The 22065-nt window shown below is 48.2% G+C and overlaps 10 protein-coding genes across 10 annotated transcripts; 4 read left to right on the top strand and 6 right to left on the bottom strand.

Moving 5' to 3' along the window:
• Positions 1–275: 275 nt before the first annotated feature.
• COCVIDRAFT_115570 (hypothetical protein) lies at positions 276–2393 on the bottom strand (the record flags this gene model as incomplete). Its single annotated transcript, XM_014694900.1, has 1 exon — positions 276–2393. One exon carries the CDS (start codon positions 2391–2393, stop codon positions 276–278), a length of 2118 nt encoding a protein of 705 aa, XP_014550386.1.
• Positions 2394–2755: 362 nt separating this feature from the next.
• COCVIDRAFT_52751 (hypothetical protein) lies at positions 2756–2974 on the bottom strand (the record flags this gene model as incomplete). The annotated part of the gene is made up of 1 exon (XM_014694901.1): positions 2756–2974. A coding segment is annotated over one exon (219 nt), but the record flags the coding sequence as incomplete, so codon positions are not given.
• Positions 2975–3410: 436 nt separating this feature from the next.
• COCVIDRAFT_43068 (hypothetical protein) lies at positions 3411–4310 on the bottom strand (the record flags this gene model as incomplete). Its single annotated transcript, XM_014694902.1, has 6 exons — positions 3411–3440; positions 3577–3834; positions 3892–4032; positions 4081–4118; positions 4166–4206; positions 4264–4310. 6 exons carry the CDS (start codon positions 4308–4310, stop codon positions 3411–3413), a joined length of 555 nt encoding a protein of 184 aa, XP_014550388.1.
• A 931-nt stretch (positions 4311–5241) lies between these two features.
• Positions 5242–5466, top strand: COCVIDRAFT_115569 (hypothetical protein; the record flags this gene model as incomplete). Its single annotated transcript, XM_014694903.1, has 1 exon — positions 5242–5466. A coding segment is annotated over one exon (225 nt), but the record flags the coding sequence as incomplete, so codon positions are not given.
• Positions 5467–6070: 604 nt separating this feature from the next.
• Positions 6071–6313, bottom strand: COCVIDRAFT_115575 (hypothetical protein; the record flags this gene model as incomplete). The annotated part of the gene is made up of 1 exon (XM_014694904.1): positions 6071–6313. One exon carries the CDS (start codon positions 6311–6313, stop codon positions 6071–6073), a length of 243 nt encoding a protein of 80 aa, XP_014550390.1.
• Positions 6314–6560: 247 nt separating this feature from the next.
• COCVIDRAFT_115565 (hypothetical protein) lies at positions 6561–6797 on the bottom strand (the record flags this gene model as incomplete). Its single annotated transcript, XM_014694905.1, has 1 exon — positions 6561–6797. The coding sequence occupies one exon, from the start codon at positions 6795–6797 to the stop codon at positions 6561–6563; it is 237 nt and encodes a 78-aa protein (XP_014550391.1).
• Positions 6798–6939: 142 nt separating this feature from the next.
• Positions 6940–9965, top strand: COCVIDRAFT_31852 (hypothetical protein; the record flags this gene model as incomplete). Its single annotated transcript, XM_014694906.1, has 2 exons — positions 6940–7620; positions 7674–9965. The coding sequence occupies 2 exons, from the start codon at positions 6940–6942 to the stop codon at positions 9963–9965; spliced, it is 2973 nt and encodes a 990-aa protein (XP_014550392.1).
• Positions 9966–13615: 3650 nt separating this feature from the next.
• COCVIDRAFT_115564 (hypothetical protein) lies at positions 13616–13864 on the bottom strand (the record flags this gene model as incomplete). Its single annotated transcript, XM_014694907.1, has 1 exon — positions 13616–13864. A coding segment is annotated over one exon (249 nt), but the record flags the coding sequence as incomplete, so codon positions are not given.
• A 569-nt stretch (positions 13865–14433) lies between these two features.
• Positions 14434–20596, top strand: COCVIDRAFT_43070 (hypothetical protein; the record flags this gene model as incomplete). Its single annotated transcript, XM_014694908.1, has 5 exons — positions 14434–16509; positions 16587–17333; positions 17394–19036; positions 19109–20420; positions 20471–20596. 5 exons carry the CDS (start codon positions 14434–14436, stop codon positions 20594–20596), a joined length of 5904 nt encoding a protein of 1967 aa, XP_014550394.1.
• A 674-nt stretch (positions 20597–21270) lies between these two features.
• Positions 21271–21429, top strand: COCVIDRAFT_115577 (hypothetical protein; the record flags this gene model as incomplete). The annotated part of the gene is made up of 1 exon (XM_014694909.1): positions 21271–21429. A coding segment is annotated over one exon (159 nt), but the record flags the coding sequence as incomplete, so codon positions are not given.
• Positions 21430–22065: the final 636 nt, after the last annotated feature.

Below are 22065 nucleotides of genomic sequence, written 5' to 3' on the forward strand. Positions count from 1 at the left end.
TGCTCGTGGCGGTGAGCTATTACGCGTTGTACTCGCCCAGCGAGACGATGGCGCAGTGTTGATCGCGAGACGCCATACGCGGCAGCAGCAGCTTTTTGTGATTTAAAAACACCATTATGATAATCGCGGATAGCAGATTGAATAGATTCTTCGCGATTGGACATATTAGGCACGTTGTGGTGGTGGTGGGCAGCTTCAAAATTCAAAAATAGTTGTTGTTGGTGGAGTGGTTGGGGTGGCCACTACTGGGTGTGGCCATTACTAGGTGTCCGAGCTTATATATCTCTATGCAGTGTCTTGTGCAGAATAGTAAGTGACTTTGTAAAAATGTCTTGATGTATAGGCCCTGTGCCGTCTAGAAAGACCTCGTTCGACGCTTTCGTGACGAGGAAGTCTTTAGCTGACTGATGCACAAAGTAGACTGTGTCGTCGCGTAGCGTGAGGAACGATCCACAGAGACCGATAATCTCCCGCACAGACTCTAGATCATCAACAAAGTCCGCAAGCTGCTCAGTGATCACGACTAGCTCAGCGACTGTGACGGGTCGGTACAGTACAGCAGTCACTGCTAACACCCGCAGACAGATCTCGGCGCTGTCGGACTCGCATATCTGCTGTAGCATCCGCTTGTACAGGGGGTCGAGCCCAGGCGGGAACTGGGCTAACTTCTTAAGCACGCTCCACTTTGGCGTCACTTTGAGGTCTTGGCACACTAACGCAACCCAGAGGAAGGTGTCGTTCGCGTTCGATGTCAAGTGCTGGAGCACCGCGTCTTGCACCTCTGGCGTGTAGCGCTTCTCTTGCGCTAGCTGATGCACCTTCTGCTGGACGAAGAGCTTGACCGCTGCTGCCACTGACTCGGCGTTCAGCTCAAGGCTCAGCCGCGTTTTGTGCTCTGCACGCTCCAGCTGTTCCTCGATGGCTGGCCAGTTACGACTAGACACGATCCACTTGACGCGAGAGGATGCAGACGACTCCTCTGCGATAAAGCTGAGTAGATTCAGCCGATCAGTCATGCATTCATCGAGCGCATCGATGATCAGGTACGTCGTGCTCAAGCCCTTGTCTCGCAGCACGGCGGCAAAGATCTCTGTTAAGGCGACCCAGGCATTAGCGTCATTGAACAATCTTCCGCCTGCGCGATCGTGCTTCTTGCGAACATGAACTGCAAGTGATGGTTGCTGGTCCACGAGCATATATAACAAGCCCCGCAGCACAGCCGAGGCACTATTAATGCGCGAGTCAGTCGCCTGACAGAAAAAGTATGAAAAAAGGGTAGATTTTGTCGTCAAGTTTTGCAGTTCGTCGATGATGCCGCATAGCAGCATCGTCTTGCCTTTGCCAGGATCACCTTTCACCCACAATAGTCGGCTCTCCAGGTCTTGCTGCCACTGCTGGAAGGTATTGTTGCCAAGAACCCAACGGTAAGCGCCCGCAAGCAGCCCGCCTTTAGTCTCCTCGATCCGCTTCTTGTCATCGCGCGGATTGCTAGGACACAAGTCTTGGAGGCACTTGTTCTGCTTGTCAACCTCATCCAGAACCCGTTTCATTGCTTCAGCTAGATTCTCGCCATCAATCGGGGACAAGCTAACGCCGAGAATACCCATCAGGGAATACGCGCGATCTGCTGGAATCTTTGTAGCGCGATGCTCAATCCACGTAACGCGTTCATGAACATTAAAGTTAGACAACGGTTCGCCCTGCAGCGCTGAACTAGGGATGCCTGTGACTTCACGCACTTCTTTTGCCAACGACAACTTATCACCAAGTTTAGTCCCTTCCTTGGAGAAGAACTCTACCGTGGATGGTGCAAGAAGCTCTTGTAGTGTCCACCCACGGGTAAACCATCTGGTTTTTTTGAGAATAAATTCAGGCGTCTGCTCGCTGCGCACAAGATCGCTACCAACCGGAGTGCATGGAACATGGCGCGAATAGAAGTAGCGCTGCATCGTGCTGCTGTACCATCTTGACATAGTGTAGAGAATAGAGAGCATCCAGATCCAAAAAAGCCATCGTAAACCGTGGTCGCCTGAGGTCACTGGTAGAGGTTGATCAGAGACATCCGATAGATATACATAACACCGAGCTGCATTGCGGTACCAGCGAAACATCGATCTGATCGAGAAGGCGAGTTCAGCCTTGTTAGCCTTGTCGATGCAGCACGTGTCGACCCAGAAGTACTGGAGGTTGTCGCGCCGCGCCTGTTTTCCGCAGAAGAGAATCTTCTCGTAGCCTAGCTTGGTCTTGCCATTCCCTGTTTGGAGGTCTGCAAAGGTCACCTCGTCCTCATCTGCTCCCCAGGTGTGTGAAAGTATCGCGTAGGGGGGTACATCGCCATCGTCAAAGCTGTGGATGCTAAGCTCTCCGCTTTCGCTGTACTGCAAGAGACGCATAGGTTCGTGTGGGTGTATAGTAGGTATATGCGATGAGAACGGGACTCGAAAGGCTGAGCTTTGTAGCCTGATCGTGCGGGCGTTTGCTACTTGCTAGCTGCTTTCTTGCTACCGGTAGATGGTCAGCATACAGGGAGAATGAGGAGTAGATGCACCAGCTCAGATACCAGCAAGACCCTGCGATGCGTCAAGATGTCGCGAGCTGAGGCTGCTAGCTTTCGCTATATTCATGGCTTAGTGGTGAAGCCTGTGCGAAGCCCCAGGCGGGGTAAGGCGTGACTCCATGCATGTGCAGTGCACCGCTCGCAAGGCTGAACCGTGTCTGCATCGAAAGCTGCAGAGGATATGGAGCCCTGGCGCAGTCCGAGACTAGACATCAGTAGCAAGAACTTCACAAGGGCCTTCTCCTCCTCTCCAATCAAGTACTGCTGACTCTGAGCCTGCTCTGCTCGCGAGCGTCGTCCAAGCCTACGGTGGATCAGAGTTGAGACGGGAACATTGCCGTGCTCTGATCGAGCAGCACGCGTGTCACGCACACCGTCAGGCAGACGTTGCGCGAGCGCCTGGCTGGCTGGATCCATGTTCGTGGTTGTGGTGACTGAGGGATACCTCGAGCGAGAAGCCAACAAAATCCACAACCAGTTTACTTCTAAGAATAGCTGGCAACTGCACGCTTGAGCAGCACCCGGTGGAAGCTTCCGGAACTCTGCGTCACAGCTTCAGCTGTTTTGGTATAGCGCAGGTGTACATTGCAGGCCGCTAAGCGTTCGCAATCCTGCTATGTCAGCGTTCCAAGTCCTCTCGCTAAACGCGAAAGACTGGCACACCGAGCCGGACAAACTCGGAGTGCACCTGAACAGAGGCTGCATGTCTTTGTATAATATGTATAGCTTCTTTAGTTCACTATGCATTATATAGAACCTCCGAATAGGCAAGCTACGCTTTTATAAAGGGTAGAACAGGGGTATATTGTTATCACAATTTTAATCCTTAACACGAAAGATTCATTTACGCCCCTTAGATCGCTGTAATTTTGCTATTTAAGGCCTGCGATAGACAAAGATAGATCTAAAGAACATATAAACGTGTACTTAAAACTAAAAGTCTCTGCGGCTTGGGTGTAACGTGCTTGAACAATGTTGGTGGTTCGTTGCGGAGGGATGTTCGACCCATAGGGATGGACGTTAGTTCGGTTCTGCTTTTCATTCGGTCTCTTTTTGCTCGCCTGAAGCTGAACTAAATCTGACGCGAATCCAACAGTTTCTTCCAAAACGTCGCAAAACCCCTGCTTCTGTAAGAGCTCTGTAATGCGTTCGCATGCAACATCGACTATCATGCCTCGAAGCCCTTGGTCGATTGGCGGCGTGGAGCCATATACCTCCGCAACAGCCTGCGGAAAGTCGTCCATGTTCCAGCAGGTTTTAACCGATTCCTTGAATTTCTAGCTAGCGACTGACTTCAACGCTGGAATATCATACTTTTCTGCTATGCTGTACACTTTAACGTTGAACACCATCGGCGAAGCAACACCAGCCGCGCTCCCGCCAGCATCATAGTCAAATGAGTACAAGAACCGAAGCATTGCTTCAACAGTGGAGACATCGTCGTCGTTTAGAGGGATGATCCCCTCCACTGACTCCTACAATCGCATTCTTAGAAATAGCCTTGCGATAATCATAATACGTACCTTCCACTTCCCTTGGAAAGCATTCAAGAAAACCTCGACTGAGCAGATAGCACGATTTTATGGATTCGAAATTCTTTTCCAGCACATGTTATGGTACCATCGGATAGCGTTGGAGAATCATAATAACTTGAAGTATTAAAGGATACGTAACTGCTTCGATAATCGGAACAAAATAATACTCACTCTTGGAGATTGAGTAGTAAATTTTCGAAAGGTTGGTTCGTCTGCATTTTGATTGAGGTATGATAGCAAGAGGTCTGGCTTGAGAGCTTCTATAATATGGAACACATCAAAGATCTGTGTGCGAAGTAATTGTAGAGCGACAATCAGGTCTGATTCCGGTTAACTAGATCCAGCTCTTAGACTTGGCGTTTGCAACGCATAGCCGCTTGCGCTCGTAGTTCTCGCACGCCTCCCTGCATAGTGCGTACGTATCCCACTCCCGTACCGATCTTCTTCAATGCAAGCTTTGCCATGATCGGCCTAGTCATCACAAGTGTTATTGTTCTATTGGCTTAAAATCTTTTGAAACTGCTTGACTGCCAATGTACACCAACTAAAGTTAATTAGGGAAAGACTACGCTGTGAAATAAGCCTTGGTAATCACTGGGTCATGGTTTCCGCTGTTAGTGCGGGGTCGCTTGTCGTTGCTCACGCTGTTACTGGGGCCAAGAGCCACGGACTTGAATTGAGGCCGAACCAACACCAAATCACCAAGACTCCACACCTGATTTAGCCGATCGTCGTGTGGTGTCCTAGTGTACATGATAGGCCACAAAGTATGCATCATTATGACCAGAGGTACTGTCATTAGCGATTGCAGCTTCACCCTTGCAGACAGCATCACAAAACCCCGTCATCAGAAAATCGTGGATTGACCAATCACATCAATCATTCTGCAGCTGACTCCCTGCGCTAGGCTACATACGAAATGTGGGGCTGCGTGTATGAGTGAAGCCGCAATCACTAGTGAAAGTACATACATAATAGCTACTGTGGTGCAAAAGCTACCGAGATCGGGCTGCAAGACTACATACATACCGCAATACAGCACCCAAACATAAGCATGCCATAATTGAGTATTAGTCATACACAGCCTTTGGCAGCTGTTTTCTATACGAGGGTTTCATCACAATCCTAGCGATCCAGTCCCTATAGCCACGGCTTCAGTTAAAGCTTTGGCTGTTGAGACAGGAAGGTGATGCAGAGGGTAGTTCAATGTTGGACTGGTGTATCACGCGTCCATCTGCAGTACTGATACAACATGTTATCTATGGAGCACCAGCGAATTTAAATGCAAGGTCAATCAATCCGATACTCCCGGCTGCATACCCCGCAGACAGGAGCCACTTAGAATCTACCACGTTATCAAACAATGATAACTAGTTGCTAGGCATAACGAACTACAGGCGAAGGATTGCAGAACGAATAAATGACACGAAAACTCAAATCCTCGTTTGAGTACCACTTTCCAAAGGATATCAAGAACAAGCGAGGAGTAGTAGTAGTAGTAGTAGTAGTAGTAGTAGTAGTAGTAGTTAGTAGTAGAGAATGCACTTAGGTCTTCATACCCAGCCTAGCTCTTTGCTCTTTGTGTCCAAGATACCCAACGCTAAACTATCGTAGTGTATCAGCAGTGCTCTAACCTTGGGTTTCCGGACCAACTGCATGTTCGTGGCAATGGCTCGGCTTACGCAATATCTAAGGCCGTTGTCTTGTTTGGGAGTGATCGAGAAAGCGTGAAAAGCTGCGATAGGGAGATCTGAGGTATCCTAGAAATGCTTGCAGCCTCTGCTGGATTTCTCTTCAACTAGCTCCTTCAGACCGACAACCTCGTACTTGTCGGCCAATTCGTACATTTTGGCGTGTGTTAGAAGTTATGACGAAGGTCCAATGAGGTTTGGTATAACGCAAGTCCCAGAGAATTCTCTGCACGTGTACCTCTCGCAAGCTTGTGGGCTACACTCGAGGTGAAAGCCCGTACAATCTCTCATGCAGGTGGTAAGCGTCGCTCTGTGAGTCTTTTGATACGCCGTGCAAGCTCCAACTCTTGTTCTGGGCTGAGTTTTTGTTGGTTGGTTGCCTGAGCCTCCCTTGACAGATGAATACCTTGGTGTCTTCGGGACAACGTAGATCGCTGCACACTATAGCGATCAGCACTTTCTTGATACATAAAAGATTCTCCTAATTTCAGCGATTCGATTGCTGTAAGCGCGTTGTCAATAGCTCCCATGGTGGTGGAATTACGACGCGTCAAAGTTGGGGCTAAGTTTCGTGTTCTAGTGTTCCGCGTGCGTTGCGTGCACAGGCACGGTAACGGGGCTCACCACCTACATACTCCACAGCGATATCTGTAGTAGGAAATATTATATAGGCATGGTATATCACTCTATCAAAAAATCACGGTAATAGTTATTGCGTGAGGCTCTATAGCCTCAAATCGTAGCACTGTTTGGTGTTCAAAGTGGCCGCTTTCGCCGTCACACACGATGGCAGTCTTGGCAACCGCGCCGCTGCGGAGTCCAAATGACCAGCTGCTCAACACGACAATAACCGTTCCTCGACTTCACAATGTCACGCGACGTGTTGCCATATGTTCGCTGCAGGTCTTCCTTGTGCGACATCATTACTTCACGCCGTTCTCCAGTCTTGCAGATCTTTCCTTGACACCAACCGGCAGGAAGCCCTTCGTACTTGCGCCCTGCCCCGTCACCCATTTGAATCCCACCCAGATGCAAAGAACGTACGCATTGAAAGCAGAAATGATATTAGGAAATACGTAGAGCAGACCTTCAAACAGTAGGGTCAGTTTCAAGAAGTCTGTTCAACTTACACAACTACCTAGTGTCGTATTGCGAAATGGTTTCGAAGCAAACAGCGAACAAGCGAAAACGGACCTCGAACACTCTCGCCCGAAACAAGCGACGTCGAACAACACGGCTCGCCTACACCAACGCATCTGAACCCTATCGAGGACATGGGCCTGCTAGCGAGAAGTTCTGGGCGGCGAGAAGGATCCTGAAGGACAATGGGACCCGTTATCTGGTCGAATGGGAGGGCATCGACCCAGCGACGGGACGTCTGTATGAGCCGACATGGGAACCGCACGACTTCGTCACTCCAGCCCTAGAAGCAGAATGGAAGGAAATCATTGCTGCTCGAAGCACCGTTACCGGACATACCCACGGTCAAGCTCAATCGTTTGGAGAAGCCGATAGTCAAATACAGTCCTTGGGCGGGTCGCCAGGATTGGTGACGGTTGGGCAACCTCCAACGAAGAGGTTACCTCAATGTCAAAGCGCCTCGACAGCTTTTCCGCAGCAAAAGCATCAGTCACGGCGCAGTTCCAGTTCGCTCTTCCTAAAGTCACAGCAAAGCACGTGTGTGTTAGAGGATAGAAACTCGCATACCTGCGGTATCATACCTGCTAGGCAGGACAACGTCACTTTGACAATCAATACTACGACTACACTGAAAGAAACATCAGGCTCGAACCAGTGGAACCCAGCAATCGTGAACGGTGCTGGCGATATGGATGAAGTGATATGATCTTTCCTCAAAATGCTAGCATGGCTTACTGACTGCATTTACAGAATTTGGGCACTACAGATCCGGCCGCGCTGGGTTTACGACACAGTGTGCATGCTCAATCTCCTGCTTGCATCAAGAAGATCAACAGTGTTGGCTTTATGCAACTGTCGTCGCACCCTGATCCTGTAGGAAAGCTCCAAGGCACAGCATGCAAGGAAAGTGAGATTCCGGAGAGCCCAAGTCAGGATAGGCTGGAGATATTGGAGCTGGCTAGGCAGGAGCCACAAAAAGCCTATGCTTGTACGCTTGAGGAGAAAGGTTTATCTCCGTCGGCACTGTTGGCAGCTAAGAAGCCCTTGGAGGCACAGGAACCGCGAGAAATGCACAGCGAGCCGGAGATCCTAGCATCCGCGCCTATCGCACCTACCAACGAGGCTATTTACGGAGAACCAGAATTTCGGACTGAAGCTGAAGCGGTATTTTACACAGAGACGGGGAGGGGGCCTGTTGTCAAAAAGGCTGTATCTGTTCTACTTCCAGGCGAAACGGTCGAGAAGCAAAGCAAGGCTCTAGTGAGCTCAGAACAATCACTGCGACGACTTTCCCAAGAGTGCGGAACGTATGAAAAGGGTGTGATGCGACATGCACTGGCTGAGCCCGACAAAAGCGATGGACCCACAAGGCTTTTAGCACTTTCCGAGCAGTCAACATTACCATCTCTAAAACACGGTGGATCCATCTTACAACACCTTAAAATGCGTGCATGTACTTCACCTGTTTTGGCAAAAGATCGTAGATCGATTGCACCTTCAGCGTCATCCTCACAGCTAGGATCGAGGCTAGATCCTAAGACCACAGCCGGGCGGACATTCACCAGGCCGGATGTGAATATACCAGCCAGGGACAGAAGTGCCAAAACATGCTCTTTGCCATCAGAGGCTCTAGCAGAGTGTGCACGCTATACTTCGGAACAGACTAGCCCCTCGGAGACTGAAACTGGTGGTCTTCCGACTCTGCCGGCTTTAAACCGAAGCGTCAGAAGTAGTTCACCCACCGACCAGAAAAGGTCGCAGAACATGGAGCTTGCACAGCAGCACATGCAGTCTCCGGTAGGTTGTCGCAGGTATAGCCAGCGATGGACTACTCGGTCCCACGAACCACCTCAGGGTGACATCCCCTTATTGCAATGTCGTGATGCTTGCCCAATGGGGCCCCAAAGCAGATCACGCGGCTACGACCTTGCATACATACTCAACGGCGAGCCTAGCCTCAATTGTAGCCAGAGAATCCACCAAGGCCCCCATAATCTCATCCAAAGTGCAGACACCGTTAGCAGTGCCGTTACTGGCGAAGAACGCAAGTATCAATCGCCTGCATCGAGCGGGGAGACGGGCAGCCATGATCTATCACACGCATTGTATCCAAGAGAGCAGTTATCTCCGCCTGCTCATCGTCCTCCATCTCCGCTTGCGCCTGTACCTGTTCACGAGAGAGACGCATCTAACCAAGACAGTCAAGTAACGCATCCCATTCAAACCCTACCTTTATCATGCCACAACCTACGCGTGTATAACCAGATATCGCAGAGTATGGATCATGTCACTGTTGACCCTTCTGCAGTAGCGTCCGAGGCTCACCAACAGAGAGCGCAATCATCTCGGTTCCCATTGTTAGCTATTCCAACTGCTGCGTTGCTAATACCATCGCTATCTTGGCATAAACCAGCAGCAAGTTCCCTGAAAACTGAGAAGCAGAAGATGTTAGACGGAGAGCCTTTCATGCCCTACAGCTCTCAGTTATTTGAGGATCGAAGGCAATGCGCAGCTGTACTAAACCGCCTCAACAACACCATCGATGCGGTACCCGAAGCTGCGCAACGTATGCACGAGCGCTATTTCAGAGCGGTTATAGAGGCAGCGTGGACTCAGCCTCGTTGCAGAGACAGTCCAGCCGGCGGTCGGCTTGGTAGTAATACATACGTTGCTACACCGTTTCACTGTGACTACGGCTACAACGTCTCTGTTGGCGACAATGTCATAATTGGACCTAAATCCAAACTACTTGATTCAGCCAAGATTACCATTGGAAGAAACACCAGGATTGGCGCATGTGTTACCATCACAACTTTGAAAACACCAACTGATATGAAAGCATTGAAAAGAAGCTACGGCCTTGAAGTTGCTAAAGATATCTACATCGGCGAGAACGTCTATATCGGTGATTGCTGCGTCATAGGAGCCGGAGTGCGAGTTGGTAACGGTGCCATTGTTCGTTCTGGGTCTGTCGTCGTTCATGACATACCACCAGACTACATCGCCTATGGCAATCCAGCCAACATGTGCAAGGCCAATTAGATGCTCTATCATCGTTGGAGCAGCTCGAGATGGTATTCGGTGTATTAAGCCTACTACAGTATCTGTCACCATCCATCCCAAGGCCCATAGGATAACGACTGTTCTGGAAACACATGTCGCTTTAGCTTGCTTGGCTAAGCGCAGAAGCAGATGGGGAGCCTGGATCGTTGCTAGTAAGGGAAAGTCTTTTTCCTGTATCCTGCCATCATCATAGCCAAACGATTTTCTTAGTAACAACGTGCATCCTCTGTAGACGTGATTTTGGGAAACAGTCTGTATTAGCTCGTCTACTTACTTACCATACTCAATATCGCTGTTGCCCGTACCTCAACCGCACTAACAATCTACTATGTTGTACAGCCTCCCTCTGCACTTATCACAGTCTGACAGCGCTTGTTCATACTGCTGACGTGTTAGACGAAGTCTGACACTTCCAATGTCGTCCATTCTGTCCCTATACACTGCCTTAATTCGGAAAGAGTATGTGAATGCTTCCTAGCTACTCTCTACTTTCGTAACCGCCATACATTCTCTATAGGACTGAGGTCGGGCGAGTTAGCAGGCCAGTACATCTTATCTACACCATTCAAATCATGGACCTGCTTGGTGAGCTTCGCAGAGTGCGGAGAGGCACCATCTTCCATCAGGATGGCATGCCGCGAACAAGTCTCTGGATGTTAAGTTACCCAGTACATGAAATAGTATACTCAGAGAAGCATCCTTACCCTGTACACTTTCCCTGTCAGCCCAGCCCACCCCTCCATCACCACCATTGGTCCTTCATAAAGCGACGAAAGGCTTCCATGGATGGTTCGTGAAACATGCGTCCTCAATTTCGGCACAAGGCAAGACCGATCGTACTTCTCTCTCTGTCGCCGGATGACATAAACTCTTCCAAACCCTGCGGTCGGAAACGAGGACTCGTCGGTCCAAACAACGCGATCTCAGTTGAACGCAACCATCAGGGTTTTTCGACTTACCTGCACACCTTCTAGTCAAGCAACCTCAGTGTACAGTACGTGTCAGTAAGCAGCATCAAGGATAGCACGTGCAATCATTAGCAAAATGCATAATAGCTAATCTTCGTTTTGATAAACCCTATCATTTTCTGTGGGCTACACCGAGAAAAGGTAGTTAGTAGATAGGAACAGGACTAAGTATATAATTCTATCGAACAGATTATGCTTTAATATAAGGCGTGTCACCTAGTGGAAGATGTTCTTACCTAGGAGTTACGTATATTAAGTCTTTGCATTACACACTATGCTCCCGCAGACGAATCTTTTGTGTGTTTATTTTACACAAATGGCCTGGACGTGCAAGATGATCCCCTAAAGCCTGGAGTAGTGATTTAAACGGTTCATAGATAGATAGTAACGAAGGCTAGCGGGGGCTTGTGAAACTCGAGGTCCGCAAGTCGCCCCAAATAGAATAGCGTATTACTTAGCTACTATGACCTACCAGATTGCAGATCACAGCTACGCACGGCCGCTCGATCAGCTAGTGTACCCATCCAGCTACGAGCTGCGATACAGCTTCGTCCTTCTCTGCGTCGGCTTTGGCTGGTAGGCCCTTTGAACTGACCAATCTCCTTGTGCAACTCGTGTCGCATATCTCGACTATGATAGTATAAGAGAGGTTCCTACGAGCAAAAGCCAATCCTTAGGTTTTTTGCAGCTGCGCTAGTGCAGTGGGTCTGCTATCTCTGTAAACAGTTATCACTATTGTCTTGATGGTATTGGCAAGTGTTGAATCTGCACGCTTTGTTGAGACATTCAAAGAAACCAAGTAGTTAACTAGTTAGGCCTCGTTACACTCTTGAAAGGGCCATAAAAACTGTTGAAAGTAGGGTTGCATTGATCGACTAACTACTGACTACATGATCGAGACTGGGTATATGCACAACTCTTCCCAATGTTTGCATGCACGTGTGTATTGGTAACAGTCACAAGATCACTTACCCCGCACTGAACGACATTCAATGGACCTATAAGGTGACACATCAAACACTGCCAAAACATCACTGATCTGCGTGCTAGACGATCGTGACTGTGCTTATTGGCTAAATGAACATGCGATATTGATGGACTACTTAATTGTCCAAACACGCCGCGGAGCTGGTTATTCGCTTCGTGTTAGCTGCTGGTTGGACGATAGAAAGGATCGCTGCCATAGCATGGTCTGTTACTTGGCTTGATAAAAATTCACTTTACATTTAAAGGGACCATGAAACTCACAGAGATTTTCCTTTCTAGGTAAACCCTTCGATTTTCATGTAATTACTCTTGTTTGCACTACGACGTATCAGGAAGTCCACTTGAGATCTGTCAGTTGGAAAGCGTAAGCTGCTTACTTGCAAGCATTCGCGTCAATACGGCACAGTTCGTATCATGCACCGAGCCGACGTACTCTTCAAAGTGCTTACGGTCGCGATCAAGTCATCCCACGCTCAACCTCGCTTGTAGCGCGGGATGGTCAAGCAGCCTTACCGCCCAGGTTCGGCCGCTTCTGCACCGCAATCGCTGCTATCGGCCATTGCATACATACCACTGGCCGTTTCCAGAGCAGGCAAGCGTGGGAGAAGAAAGTTACAGCCACTCTCCAAGATGACTCACGCAAGTGCATTATCCTCCTAGTGTGCGTGTGCGCTGACGGATCAGCGCTGACGCTAGGCCTTATCTACTGCTAGGTCAGCAAGCTTATCTGTATTCGACTATTTGCGAGCATGAGCTGTCGCAATACCCATATTCAGTTAGCATCGCTATTCCCGATAGATAGAGGTTCCTTGTGCGTTAGTTCTAAGGTACGGTTATGTACATAAACGCATCACGTTCTGGTTCATATGTAACTATTGTTATTACTAAGTGGGCAACCACGTGACTATACATGGTATTCCTAGGCTTACAAGAACACCAAGCGTACGACCCTTCGGAATCTATGAAGGTGCCGTTTCGCTACCTCGGTCATCGGTATATAATTATAGTTAGTGAAAAGTTCTATTATCAAGTTGGCGCAGTGTTAGTAAGGGCGCCGCGGGTCTGAATCTGGCTGCGGAAACTCGACTTATTAATAGAAACTGCAGAAAAGTCGACAGGCTTAGCGCATGAGAGGAGTGTGCAGGCAGATGCAACAGGTGACTGTTTCGAGTGCTAGTAGCAAGCCCACTTGAACTCTCGAGCAAAGTGTGATTCATGGCCATCGAGTAGGAACAGTCGATTACGGGGCAGCAATTGTAGTAGTAGTTTCCGGTATAAAGACGCGATTTAGCTACTCAACATTATTATCATTTGAGGTCCAGCCATTGATCGAAGTGGTTTAGTACCAGTCTCGGTTGGAAACTATCTTAACTGGAGGTTCTGGTCCTTGACGATGATTACTGGCGATAGCTTGGCGCTAATAGCAGATACGCAATTGATGATCGAAATCCACCCTTGAATCTCTGGTGCTTGCACGTAGCCTTTACGTTTAGTAGTTGAATTAACTACTCGAGAGTTATTATAGACCCCTATGGTAGCGCTAATCTTATCTAAACTGTTGATATTATCGATGTCTTGAAAATAAAGGCGCGACTTAGCATGCTCGAATAGCTCAAAGAAATCCATAATAGCCTTTAGTGTGGCTGTCTTAGCTCTTGCTGCTTTAGTATTCCTTCAAATAGTCGAGCGGACGCGCGGGTTGCGGCGTGAGAAGCTAAAGATCCAATGCTGGCTTAGAGGGGTAGTGTCACTGTTCTGCTTGGGGACATGGATTACTGTTTGCCGAAGCGCATGACTAGATGGGCGCGTGCAACTACCTTCACGAAGGATCCAATCGACAAGCTTATCCTCTTGTTCCGGTGATAATCGCTGCTCGTAGTGGTGAGTTAGCACGTGTTGAACACGCCCAGCAAGGCGATGGCGTCATGTTGATCGTGAATACTGTACGCAGTAGCAGCAGCTTTCTGCGATCAATGAACACAATAACGATAGTTAATCCCGAATAGCAGATTAAATAGCAACTCTAGAATTAGCTATATTGAGCGCGCTATGGTGGTAGTGGGCAGCTTCAACAGTCAAAAATAGTCGGTGTTGGCGGAGTAGTTGGGGTGGCCACTTCTGGGTCTGGCCACTTTTACGTGCCTAGACTTGAACCTAGGCAATCATCATTTGAATCCGCTCAGCCGGATATCCTCTAGATTGACAACTCACACCACTACGTATTACTCTGCGGGGTATGTTCGGCTGCGTCAGCTGATATAGGAGGATTCCAATGATGTACAAGTATGCTGTTTCTCCGCACAGACATTATTTCCTTGCATATCTAGGTGCGCTTCTTGAAGCATGTGCCAGCACACTCTGACGAATCTTTCTGCTTTGTATTGAGCCCAACTATTTCCTTCTTTCACCTTTCGTCGCATAGTTTCCCCGTTTAGAATCAACCCACATCCATAGCTTCACACGAAAATCTCAAAGGACGCTGAATTGAAATTATGAATACATTTGATCAAAAAAGGCGGGGAGGAGACTGGAGGGGATTTGGACGAGGCAATTCAGGGCAAGGCGAAAAAGGAAAAAATCAGACCGGCTCCAGGCCGTGCCGCTACTTCAAGAACAGCCGTTGCAAGTATGGCTCAGCATGCAAATACTCCCATGATCTGCCTTCCATAAATGGAAATGAGATACATAATTCTAGAAGACGACCACCTCAGCCTGAGGATACTCCTGAGCAACAACAAGCTAGAGTGGACTACAATACATGGCGCCGACTCATCAAAGTTCCACCTATTAGAAACGATAAGAGAACAATGGAACAGCTTTGGAGTGGTGGCCTTGCCATCTTGAGTGGCGACAATCTAGAATGGCAGCAAATGTTGCCACGCGATTTGGACAGCGACGACTATCGAGGCCGGGAACATATCAAGGCCTTGCTAGAGCTGCGGTCAAGCCCAGGAAAAGAGCAGGAACTCATTCCTATCGCGTGTTCATTTCTCTCTGTCATCACTCATCGGGCTTTCTTGGACTGCCTCTCCGTTGATACCTCTGTCGGAGCGCTCTACAATTTCGTGAGTGGCACGAATGGAAACCGCGCCATTCCTTTCTTCGAACATCTTTCTCAAACACTCGTAGAGTCCCACCTCACATCCGCCAACTCTTCAGAAATGATTCAGAATACTTTGCAGACCATGCCGGTTGCACTTCGAGAGCTTGTTAGGAGAGAGCCTCGCGCTCGATTCAACGACAACATCACGTCTTTACTCGATTTAATGAAAGAAGCTACCCAAGTAATCGTTGGAGATACTCGAGATTTAATCATGCCGATCACGCTGGGTCGGATCAATGAGATTCGAGCCATTGTCGCACGAGCAAATGGACTTCTTGCGCAAGAAGAAAATAACGCGCATGCAGAAATGGTCACCAAGTCGACATATCCTCGCAATCTGATAATGCCACAAGATCGCCACGACAACGACAAGCCTGACATTGTTAATGTCAAGATTTTTCCAACTTCTGAGGAAATCATGAGCGATGCAATCGACTTTTTGCCATCCACCGATCTCGACCAGCCTCATTTCCTTCAAGACAAGGTTGAAAGACATATCGACACATTCTTTCGTCTTCTTCGTCACGATACTTTCGGAGAACTGAAAACGGCTCTAAGATTGTTCTTGCACACTATACAAAACGATCCGGCTTGTATCGATAATCCAAAGCTCAGTCTTGGAGATTTTCGGGCTTTCCACTACCCGGATGCGTACATCAGCTATATCTCATTCGACCGCCGTCATGGTCTCGAAACAAGTATATCGTTCAAACAACTTCCACAGCTACGTAGAAAATCAGCGAAAGAGAGACAAAAATGGTGGCAAGACTCAAAAAGACTTGGCGAAGGTATCCTTCTCTCATTTATCTCGGTTCGCAATGGTCAAGTTCAGCACTTGTTCTTCACTGTCAGCAGAAGAGATACAGACACGAAGCACGACCGGAGCCTTACCAAGGAAGATTATCGGTGCACCATTACTTTAAAGCTGGTAGCCGTTGACCAGACACAGGTAGCTTTGGCCATTTCTTTGAGCTGCAAAAACACTCGTGGACTTCTTCTAGAGTTCCCCGGTATCATTCCCGCCACATTTGTACCAATCCTCGAGAACTTGAAGGAAATGCAAAAGCACAGCAGGCTGCCGTTCAAGGACTGTATCCTTCCTGACCAGATCGAGAATGTGCAGGACCGAAAAGGCGGAAACACTCTTGACATACCGGCCCCGCTTTACACTCGTCGTCCTGAATTTGCTTTCAATTTGAAGTCTATTTTCAAGAAAGACGAGGTAAGAAATGGCGATATCTACGTGCGGTCGACCTCTTCTCCTGATGACACAGCTATGATTGACATGATTGAAGCTCGCACCGGACTAGATCGTGGCCAAAGTGAGGCCTTGATATCAGCTTTGACGCGTGAATTTGCGTTCATTCAAGGCCCCCCTGGTACTGGAAAGTCGTATCTCGGCGTCGAATTGATGAAGATTCTAATGGACTGTAAATCAAGAGTAGACTTAGGGCCTATCATTGTGGTATAAGTCGAATTTCCAATACTTCCATCCTTGGCTAAAGATGGACAAGGTGCTATACCAACCACGCGCTTGATCAGTTTCTAGAGCATCTAATCGAAAATGGAATCAAGAAGACTATTCGCATCGGAGGCCAGAGCCATTCCGCCATTCTGGAAGAACACAACCTTCGGAAGATTTCTCAAATGGAAGGCAAGACAAGATCCGAAGGGTTCCTCCTTCACAAAGCATACGAGCATTTGGAACAAGAGTCCGAGCAAATCAAGAAAAATCTAAGGCGACTTCATGGCGTTTTCAAACATGCCAACTGGTCGAATTTGCAGTATCACCTCATGCGCAGGCACCCGCAGATTCACAAGCAGTTTAGTCGATATGATGAAGACGGCTTTGAGCGTGTTGGTAAGCCTCTTTTTGATGCCTGGCTTCCTCCCAATAGCGGTGATGGCGCAGCGACACAAGATGTCGAGATCAGACTGGCGGCCACCTTGATCAACCACGTTCTACAGAAGGCGGCAGTCAACGTTCATTCCTTGTCACAGCAAGAAAAGCAAACGCTTATACATTTCTGGTGTCAAGAGATCTATGATAATGCTCTTGATGATCTTTACGAGAGCGTGAAGATAACTGACTCTGCGTATGGGCAACTAGCAAACATTCATGACGAGGTTGACCGACGAGTCCTTCAAGCGGCGGACGTCATTGGAATCACTATCACGGGTCTGGCGAAACGAATTTCTACTCTGCGGCATGTGCGATGCAAGATTGTGATCTGCGAGGAAGCTGGAGAAGTCATGGAACCGCACATGCTATCTGCGTTGCTCCCGACGGTGAACTGCTCCAGAAACAGCCCTATACCAGCACAAGCATGCTAACGAAAACATCCATAGGTTGAACATCTGATCCAAATTGGAGACCATCAGCAACTTCGTCCGCAGATAAACAACTATGGTCTTTCGCTCGAAAGCAATCAGGGCAGCCTGTACCAGTTAGATCGGAGTCAGTTTGAAAGGCTTTCTGTGGGGCAATCTGGGCGACCTAGGATTCCAGTAGCCCAGCTGAACATGCAGCGAAGAATGCGTCCCGAGATATCGAAATTAATACGGGAAACTATCTATCCCAGATTAATCGATCACGATGCCACCATCGACCTTCCAGATGTCGTTGGAATGCAGAAAAATGTGTTCTGGTTGGATCATGACCACTTCGAAGAGGGACAAAACTCCGAGATGCACCATAAGTCTCATTCAAACATTTGGGAAGTGGAAATGGTGCATGCTCTGATCCGCCACATCGTTCGGCAGGGTGTCTACAAAAGCAGTGATATCGCTGTCTTGACACCGTACACTGGACAGCTGCAGAAGCTTCGCTCGGCAATGAGAAATGACTTTGAAATCGTACTTAGCGACCGAGATCAGGAAGCACTTGATAAGGACGGATTTACAGAAGGCGACGCAAGTCCTCAACATGAAGCCGCGGAGCTATATTCAACGCACCGTAAGACCGTTTTGGAAAAGAAGACACTCAGTGATCTCTTACGAATTGCGACTGTCGACAACTTCCAAGGTGAAGAGGCCAAGGTCATCATCGTCTCTCTTGTCCGAAGCAACAATGAGAAGAGGGTCGGATTTCTCAGGACGACAAATCGAATCAACGTTCTTCTTAGTCGAGCTCAGCACGGAATGTACCTAATTGGTAACTCCGACACATATTCAAACATTGAAATGTGGCAGAAAGTTATCAACATGCTTCGGATGGCTGACGCTGTGGGAACAAGTTTGGGGCTTAGCTGCCCACGCCATCCCGAAACCGAGATCAAAATTCACGAACCTCATGACTTTCCCAAAGTTAGCCCAGAAGGAGGATGTCGCCTCGCATGTCCCTGGCGCTTGCCTGAATGTGGCCATATGTGCCAGTCCAAATGTCATTCGGAAAGTATGCACAACGTGTTTTTGTGTACACAGCCTTGTCAAAGGCTGCATGAACCATGCAGACATGCCTGTCAGAAGCCGACGTGCGGGGAGGATTGCGGAAAGTGTCACATCAAACTGAACAATGTCCCGCTTCCTTGCGGGCATTTCAAGGATAACGTATCCTGCTTTCAAGCACAGAATCCCGGTATACTCCGCTGCTCCATTTTGGTTCAGAAGCTTGTCCCGTCCTGCAAACACACGGTGAAAGTGACCTGCTCAGTCGACGTGACATCAGAAGACTATCGTTGCTCAAACCCTTGCGCTACAACATTGCCCTGCGGCCACCTTTGTCCAGGAACATGTAGTAGCTGTAACCGTAACGATACTGAAGGCAAAGTTTCTATCTCACACCAGAAATGCACCAGACCATGCGGACGCCGATTTGGCACATGTAACCATTTGTGTCAAAAGGCTTGCCACGGAAAAGACTGCGGTCCTTGCTTCTCTCCCTGCGAAGTCCGCTGCCGGCATTCTAAATGCACCTTGCGCTGCCATGAGCCATGTGCACCATGCATTGAGAGATGCACATGGGAATGCCAACATCGTGGGCGATGCACCATGTAAGTCTAGCATCTGCTCGAGTCCGTCATTCCAAGTCAATTGAACCGATGCTGACCTTTATTCCATTTTAGGCCGTGTTCTGCGCCTTGTAACAGACTGCCCTGTGACCAGCGCTGCTCGAGGTATCTTTCTTGTGGCCATCAATGTCCAGGTATATGTGGCGAAGAATGCCCCGCCGACTACTGTCACTCCTGTGGCTCCAAGCCAGATGCCAGAGTTGATCTTCTCGAAATGAAAACTTACAGTGAAATCAATGTCGACGAGACCCCGATTGTCGTTCTCGGATGTGGGCATTTCTTCACGGCGGAATCGCTGGATGGTCTCGTCGGTATGAGCGAAGTCTACACTGCTAACATGTTCGGAGACTTCGCCGGCCTGGCGGATATCAGCAGTTCTCTAGCAACGAAGATACCCCAGTGCCCAGACTGCCAGCGGCCAATCATGCAGTACATCACTCAGCGATACAACCGAGTCATCAACAGAGTGGTGATGGATGAAATGTCAAGAAGATTTCTGATTAACGGCAAGAATGAACTTCAAGAGTTGAAAAAGGAGGTTGAAGATCTTGAATCTGGTCTTGAAAAGTCGAGGAACGACATTAAGAACTCTACAGAGGATGTGGTGTCAAAGATTCGAACCCGATACCATGAGTCTAAGAAGCTACAAAGAAAGATTGAAGATTTCCTCCGGAGCGTTGCAGATCGCCACCAACCAGCTCATAAGCTTCACGAAGCTATCGTCCACGCCAGTAGTAACAGCATTGTAGGAGATCCTGGATCTCTCACCAATGCACTCGGTTCGCTTAGCATCCACCAAGACGATATCCCCCCCGTCGAACGAGACCGGAGAGTGACTTTTGGTGGCCGCATTCTTCAGATCAAGGCAGACTCTATCGTGCTGGAAGATAGGTTCCAGATGACAAAGAAGCTCAGATCAAGTCCATCGACTGAAAATATGAAACTCCCGGGGGGTGATCCAGAAAATCTTACCCAAGCTTTCATGAAAGCTTGCGCCGCGCTGATGAATGATTGCGTGGTTGAGAAACTTCCCAAACTCGCAGCGGAGGCTTCAATCTACTTCGCAACGAACGCGCACCTCTATCGTTCATCTGGGCTGTCTGGAGAGGACAGAAAGGAGGCAAATAAGTATGTAGAAAAGGCGAAAGAGTTGCTAAAGCAAGCTTATAAACTATGCGAGCAACCCTTTCAAAATGCAGAACAGCTGAAAAATTGCGTCAAAGAAAACATTGAGATTCTTGGAAAGGAGTGGTATGAGGATATAACTGCCGAAGAACTTGCCGAAATCAAGAAGGCGATGGTAAGTGGTAGAGAAGGTATCGCAACACACTCAGGTCACTGGTACAATTGCGCAAATGGACATCCTGTAAGTGTCGTAACCAGTAACTGTACAGCGTAAACTGACCCTCTATTTAGTTTGCTATTGGCGAATGCGGAATGCCAATGCAACTTGCGCGTTGTCCGGAATGCGGCGCCGCTGTTGGAGGATTAGGTCATCAGGCTGTTGAAGGGGTTACCAGAGCTACACAAATGGAAGGATAGAGTGATGTGTGGTGGGTAAAGCATCTGCGACAACAGAAATAGAGATTCCGTAAGCACTTTGGTACGTGTATTATGACCTGCAATCTGTAGCGCCTATTCATTCTGCACAATGCCCAGTCATCAATCATTTTCTCGAATCGCCATCGCCACACAGCTAATTTAGAAGTAAATTACCAATTGTACTTGAAGCTTCTACGAGATAAATATCATTGTTTCTCTACTTACGATGTTGATAAAAAGAACTCGTTGTTTAGAGTCGCTTCCCGCTCAAGGAGGATCTTCTTCTAAGCTGCTCTAAGAGCCGGTATCACAAAAATCCTAATCTAAGATACTGACTAAGAGTATAACTATAGCTTCTACTGCTTGTGTAAGCGCTAATAGATCTCACCTCAATCACAAACTTACCTATCAAGCTTGATCTAACCTAGTTTAGAACTCATGACTTCTCTCTTTCATCATTCCTACGGCAGATGATCGCTAGAACAAATGGTCTGAGACTGGTAGTACCTTAATTTCTCGAAGGAGAAAGTAATTGTTGAGTTCATTTACCATGAGAATGCCGAGGACTTGCCTAGAAAGGTAGAGAGGCTATGCGAGCAAGAGTCCCACGATACAAACACTTTGTTACAGACAGTGAACAAGTCCCTTAAGCTCTTGCGAAACGATGGGTATGGGGAGTCATACCCAAGGGACTCGAGGCGACTAATAAAGCAATGGACAGTGGGTCAAGAGAGATCACTACCTATTCAGGTCATAGGGGTAGTTGTGTGAATGGACATTCGGTATATTTAAACCCTTGCTACATATCGAATTTTCAGCTATATACTGACTAGCAATTGATAGCTTGCTATTGGGCAATATGGCACAAGGATTGGCGGACACCATTACGAAGCCATGCAGGGTGTAGCTAATGCTGAAAATACAGAGCGTTGAGGTACTCGTCTTAAGGTTAGATCTAGACCATTTGGGTTCAATATGAATGATGTTCACAACTAAAATACAAAATACAAAGTAATTTCCTATCCTTTCTAATTTGCCTAATCAAAATGTTTTGCCTAAGACTCTGGGTTAGGAAATGCTGTACGAGGTAGCAAGACAGATTTATAGGGACAAGAGGCACTACTAGACTGTATTTCTAAAAGAGACAGTAATTTCATTGGCACAATGTGTAACGAAATACTAAGTTCTCATTCAACCGGCCCCATCCACGCGCCAGTTAGTTTGACAGCTATATCAGCAAGGAGACCTTCCTACCAGCCTTTAGGGCTGCTTTCGAGCAGTCTATTACGAAAGAGAATATCCAAGCTGGTTTCAGAGGCGCTGGGCTAGTCCCACATAACCCACAGGCTGTGCTATTAAAGCTTGATGTGGTGGTGCAGACACCAAAACAATCACCGCAACGGGCAGCTACCTGGGAGGCGCAGACACCACGCAACGCGCGCNAAGTCGAGGCTCAAAGTACTCTTATT

Source organism: Bipolaris victoriae (assembly GCF_000527765.1).
Source record: "Bipolaris victoriae FI3 unplaced genomic scaffold scaffold_194, whole genome shotgun sequence".
NCBI lineage: Eukaryota > Fungi > Ascomycota > Dothideomycetes > Pleosporales > Pleosporaceae > Bipolaris > Bipolaris victoriae.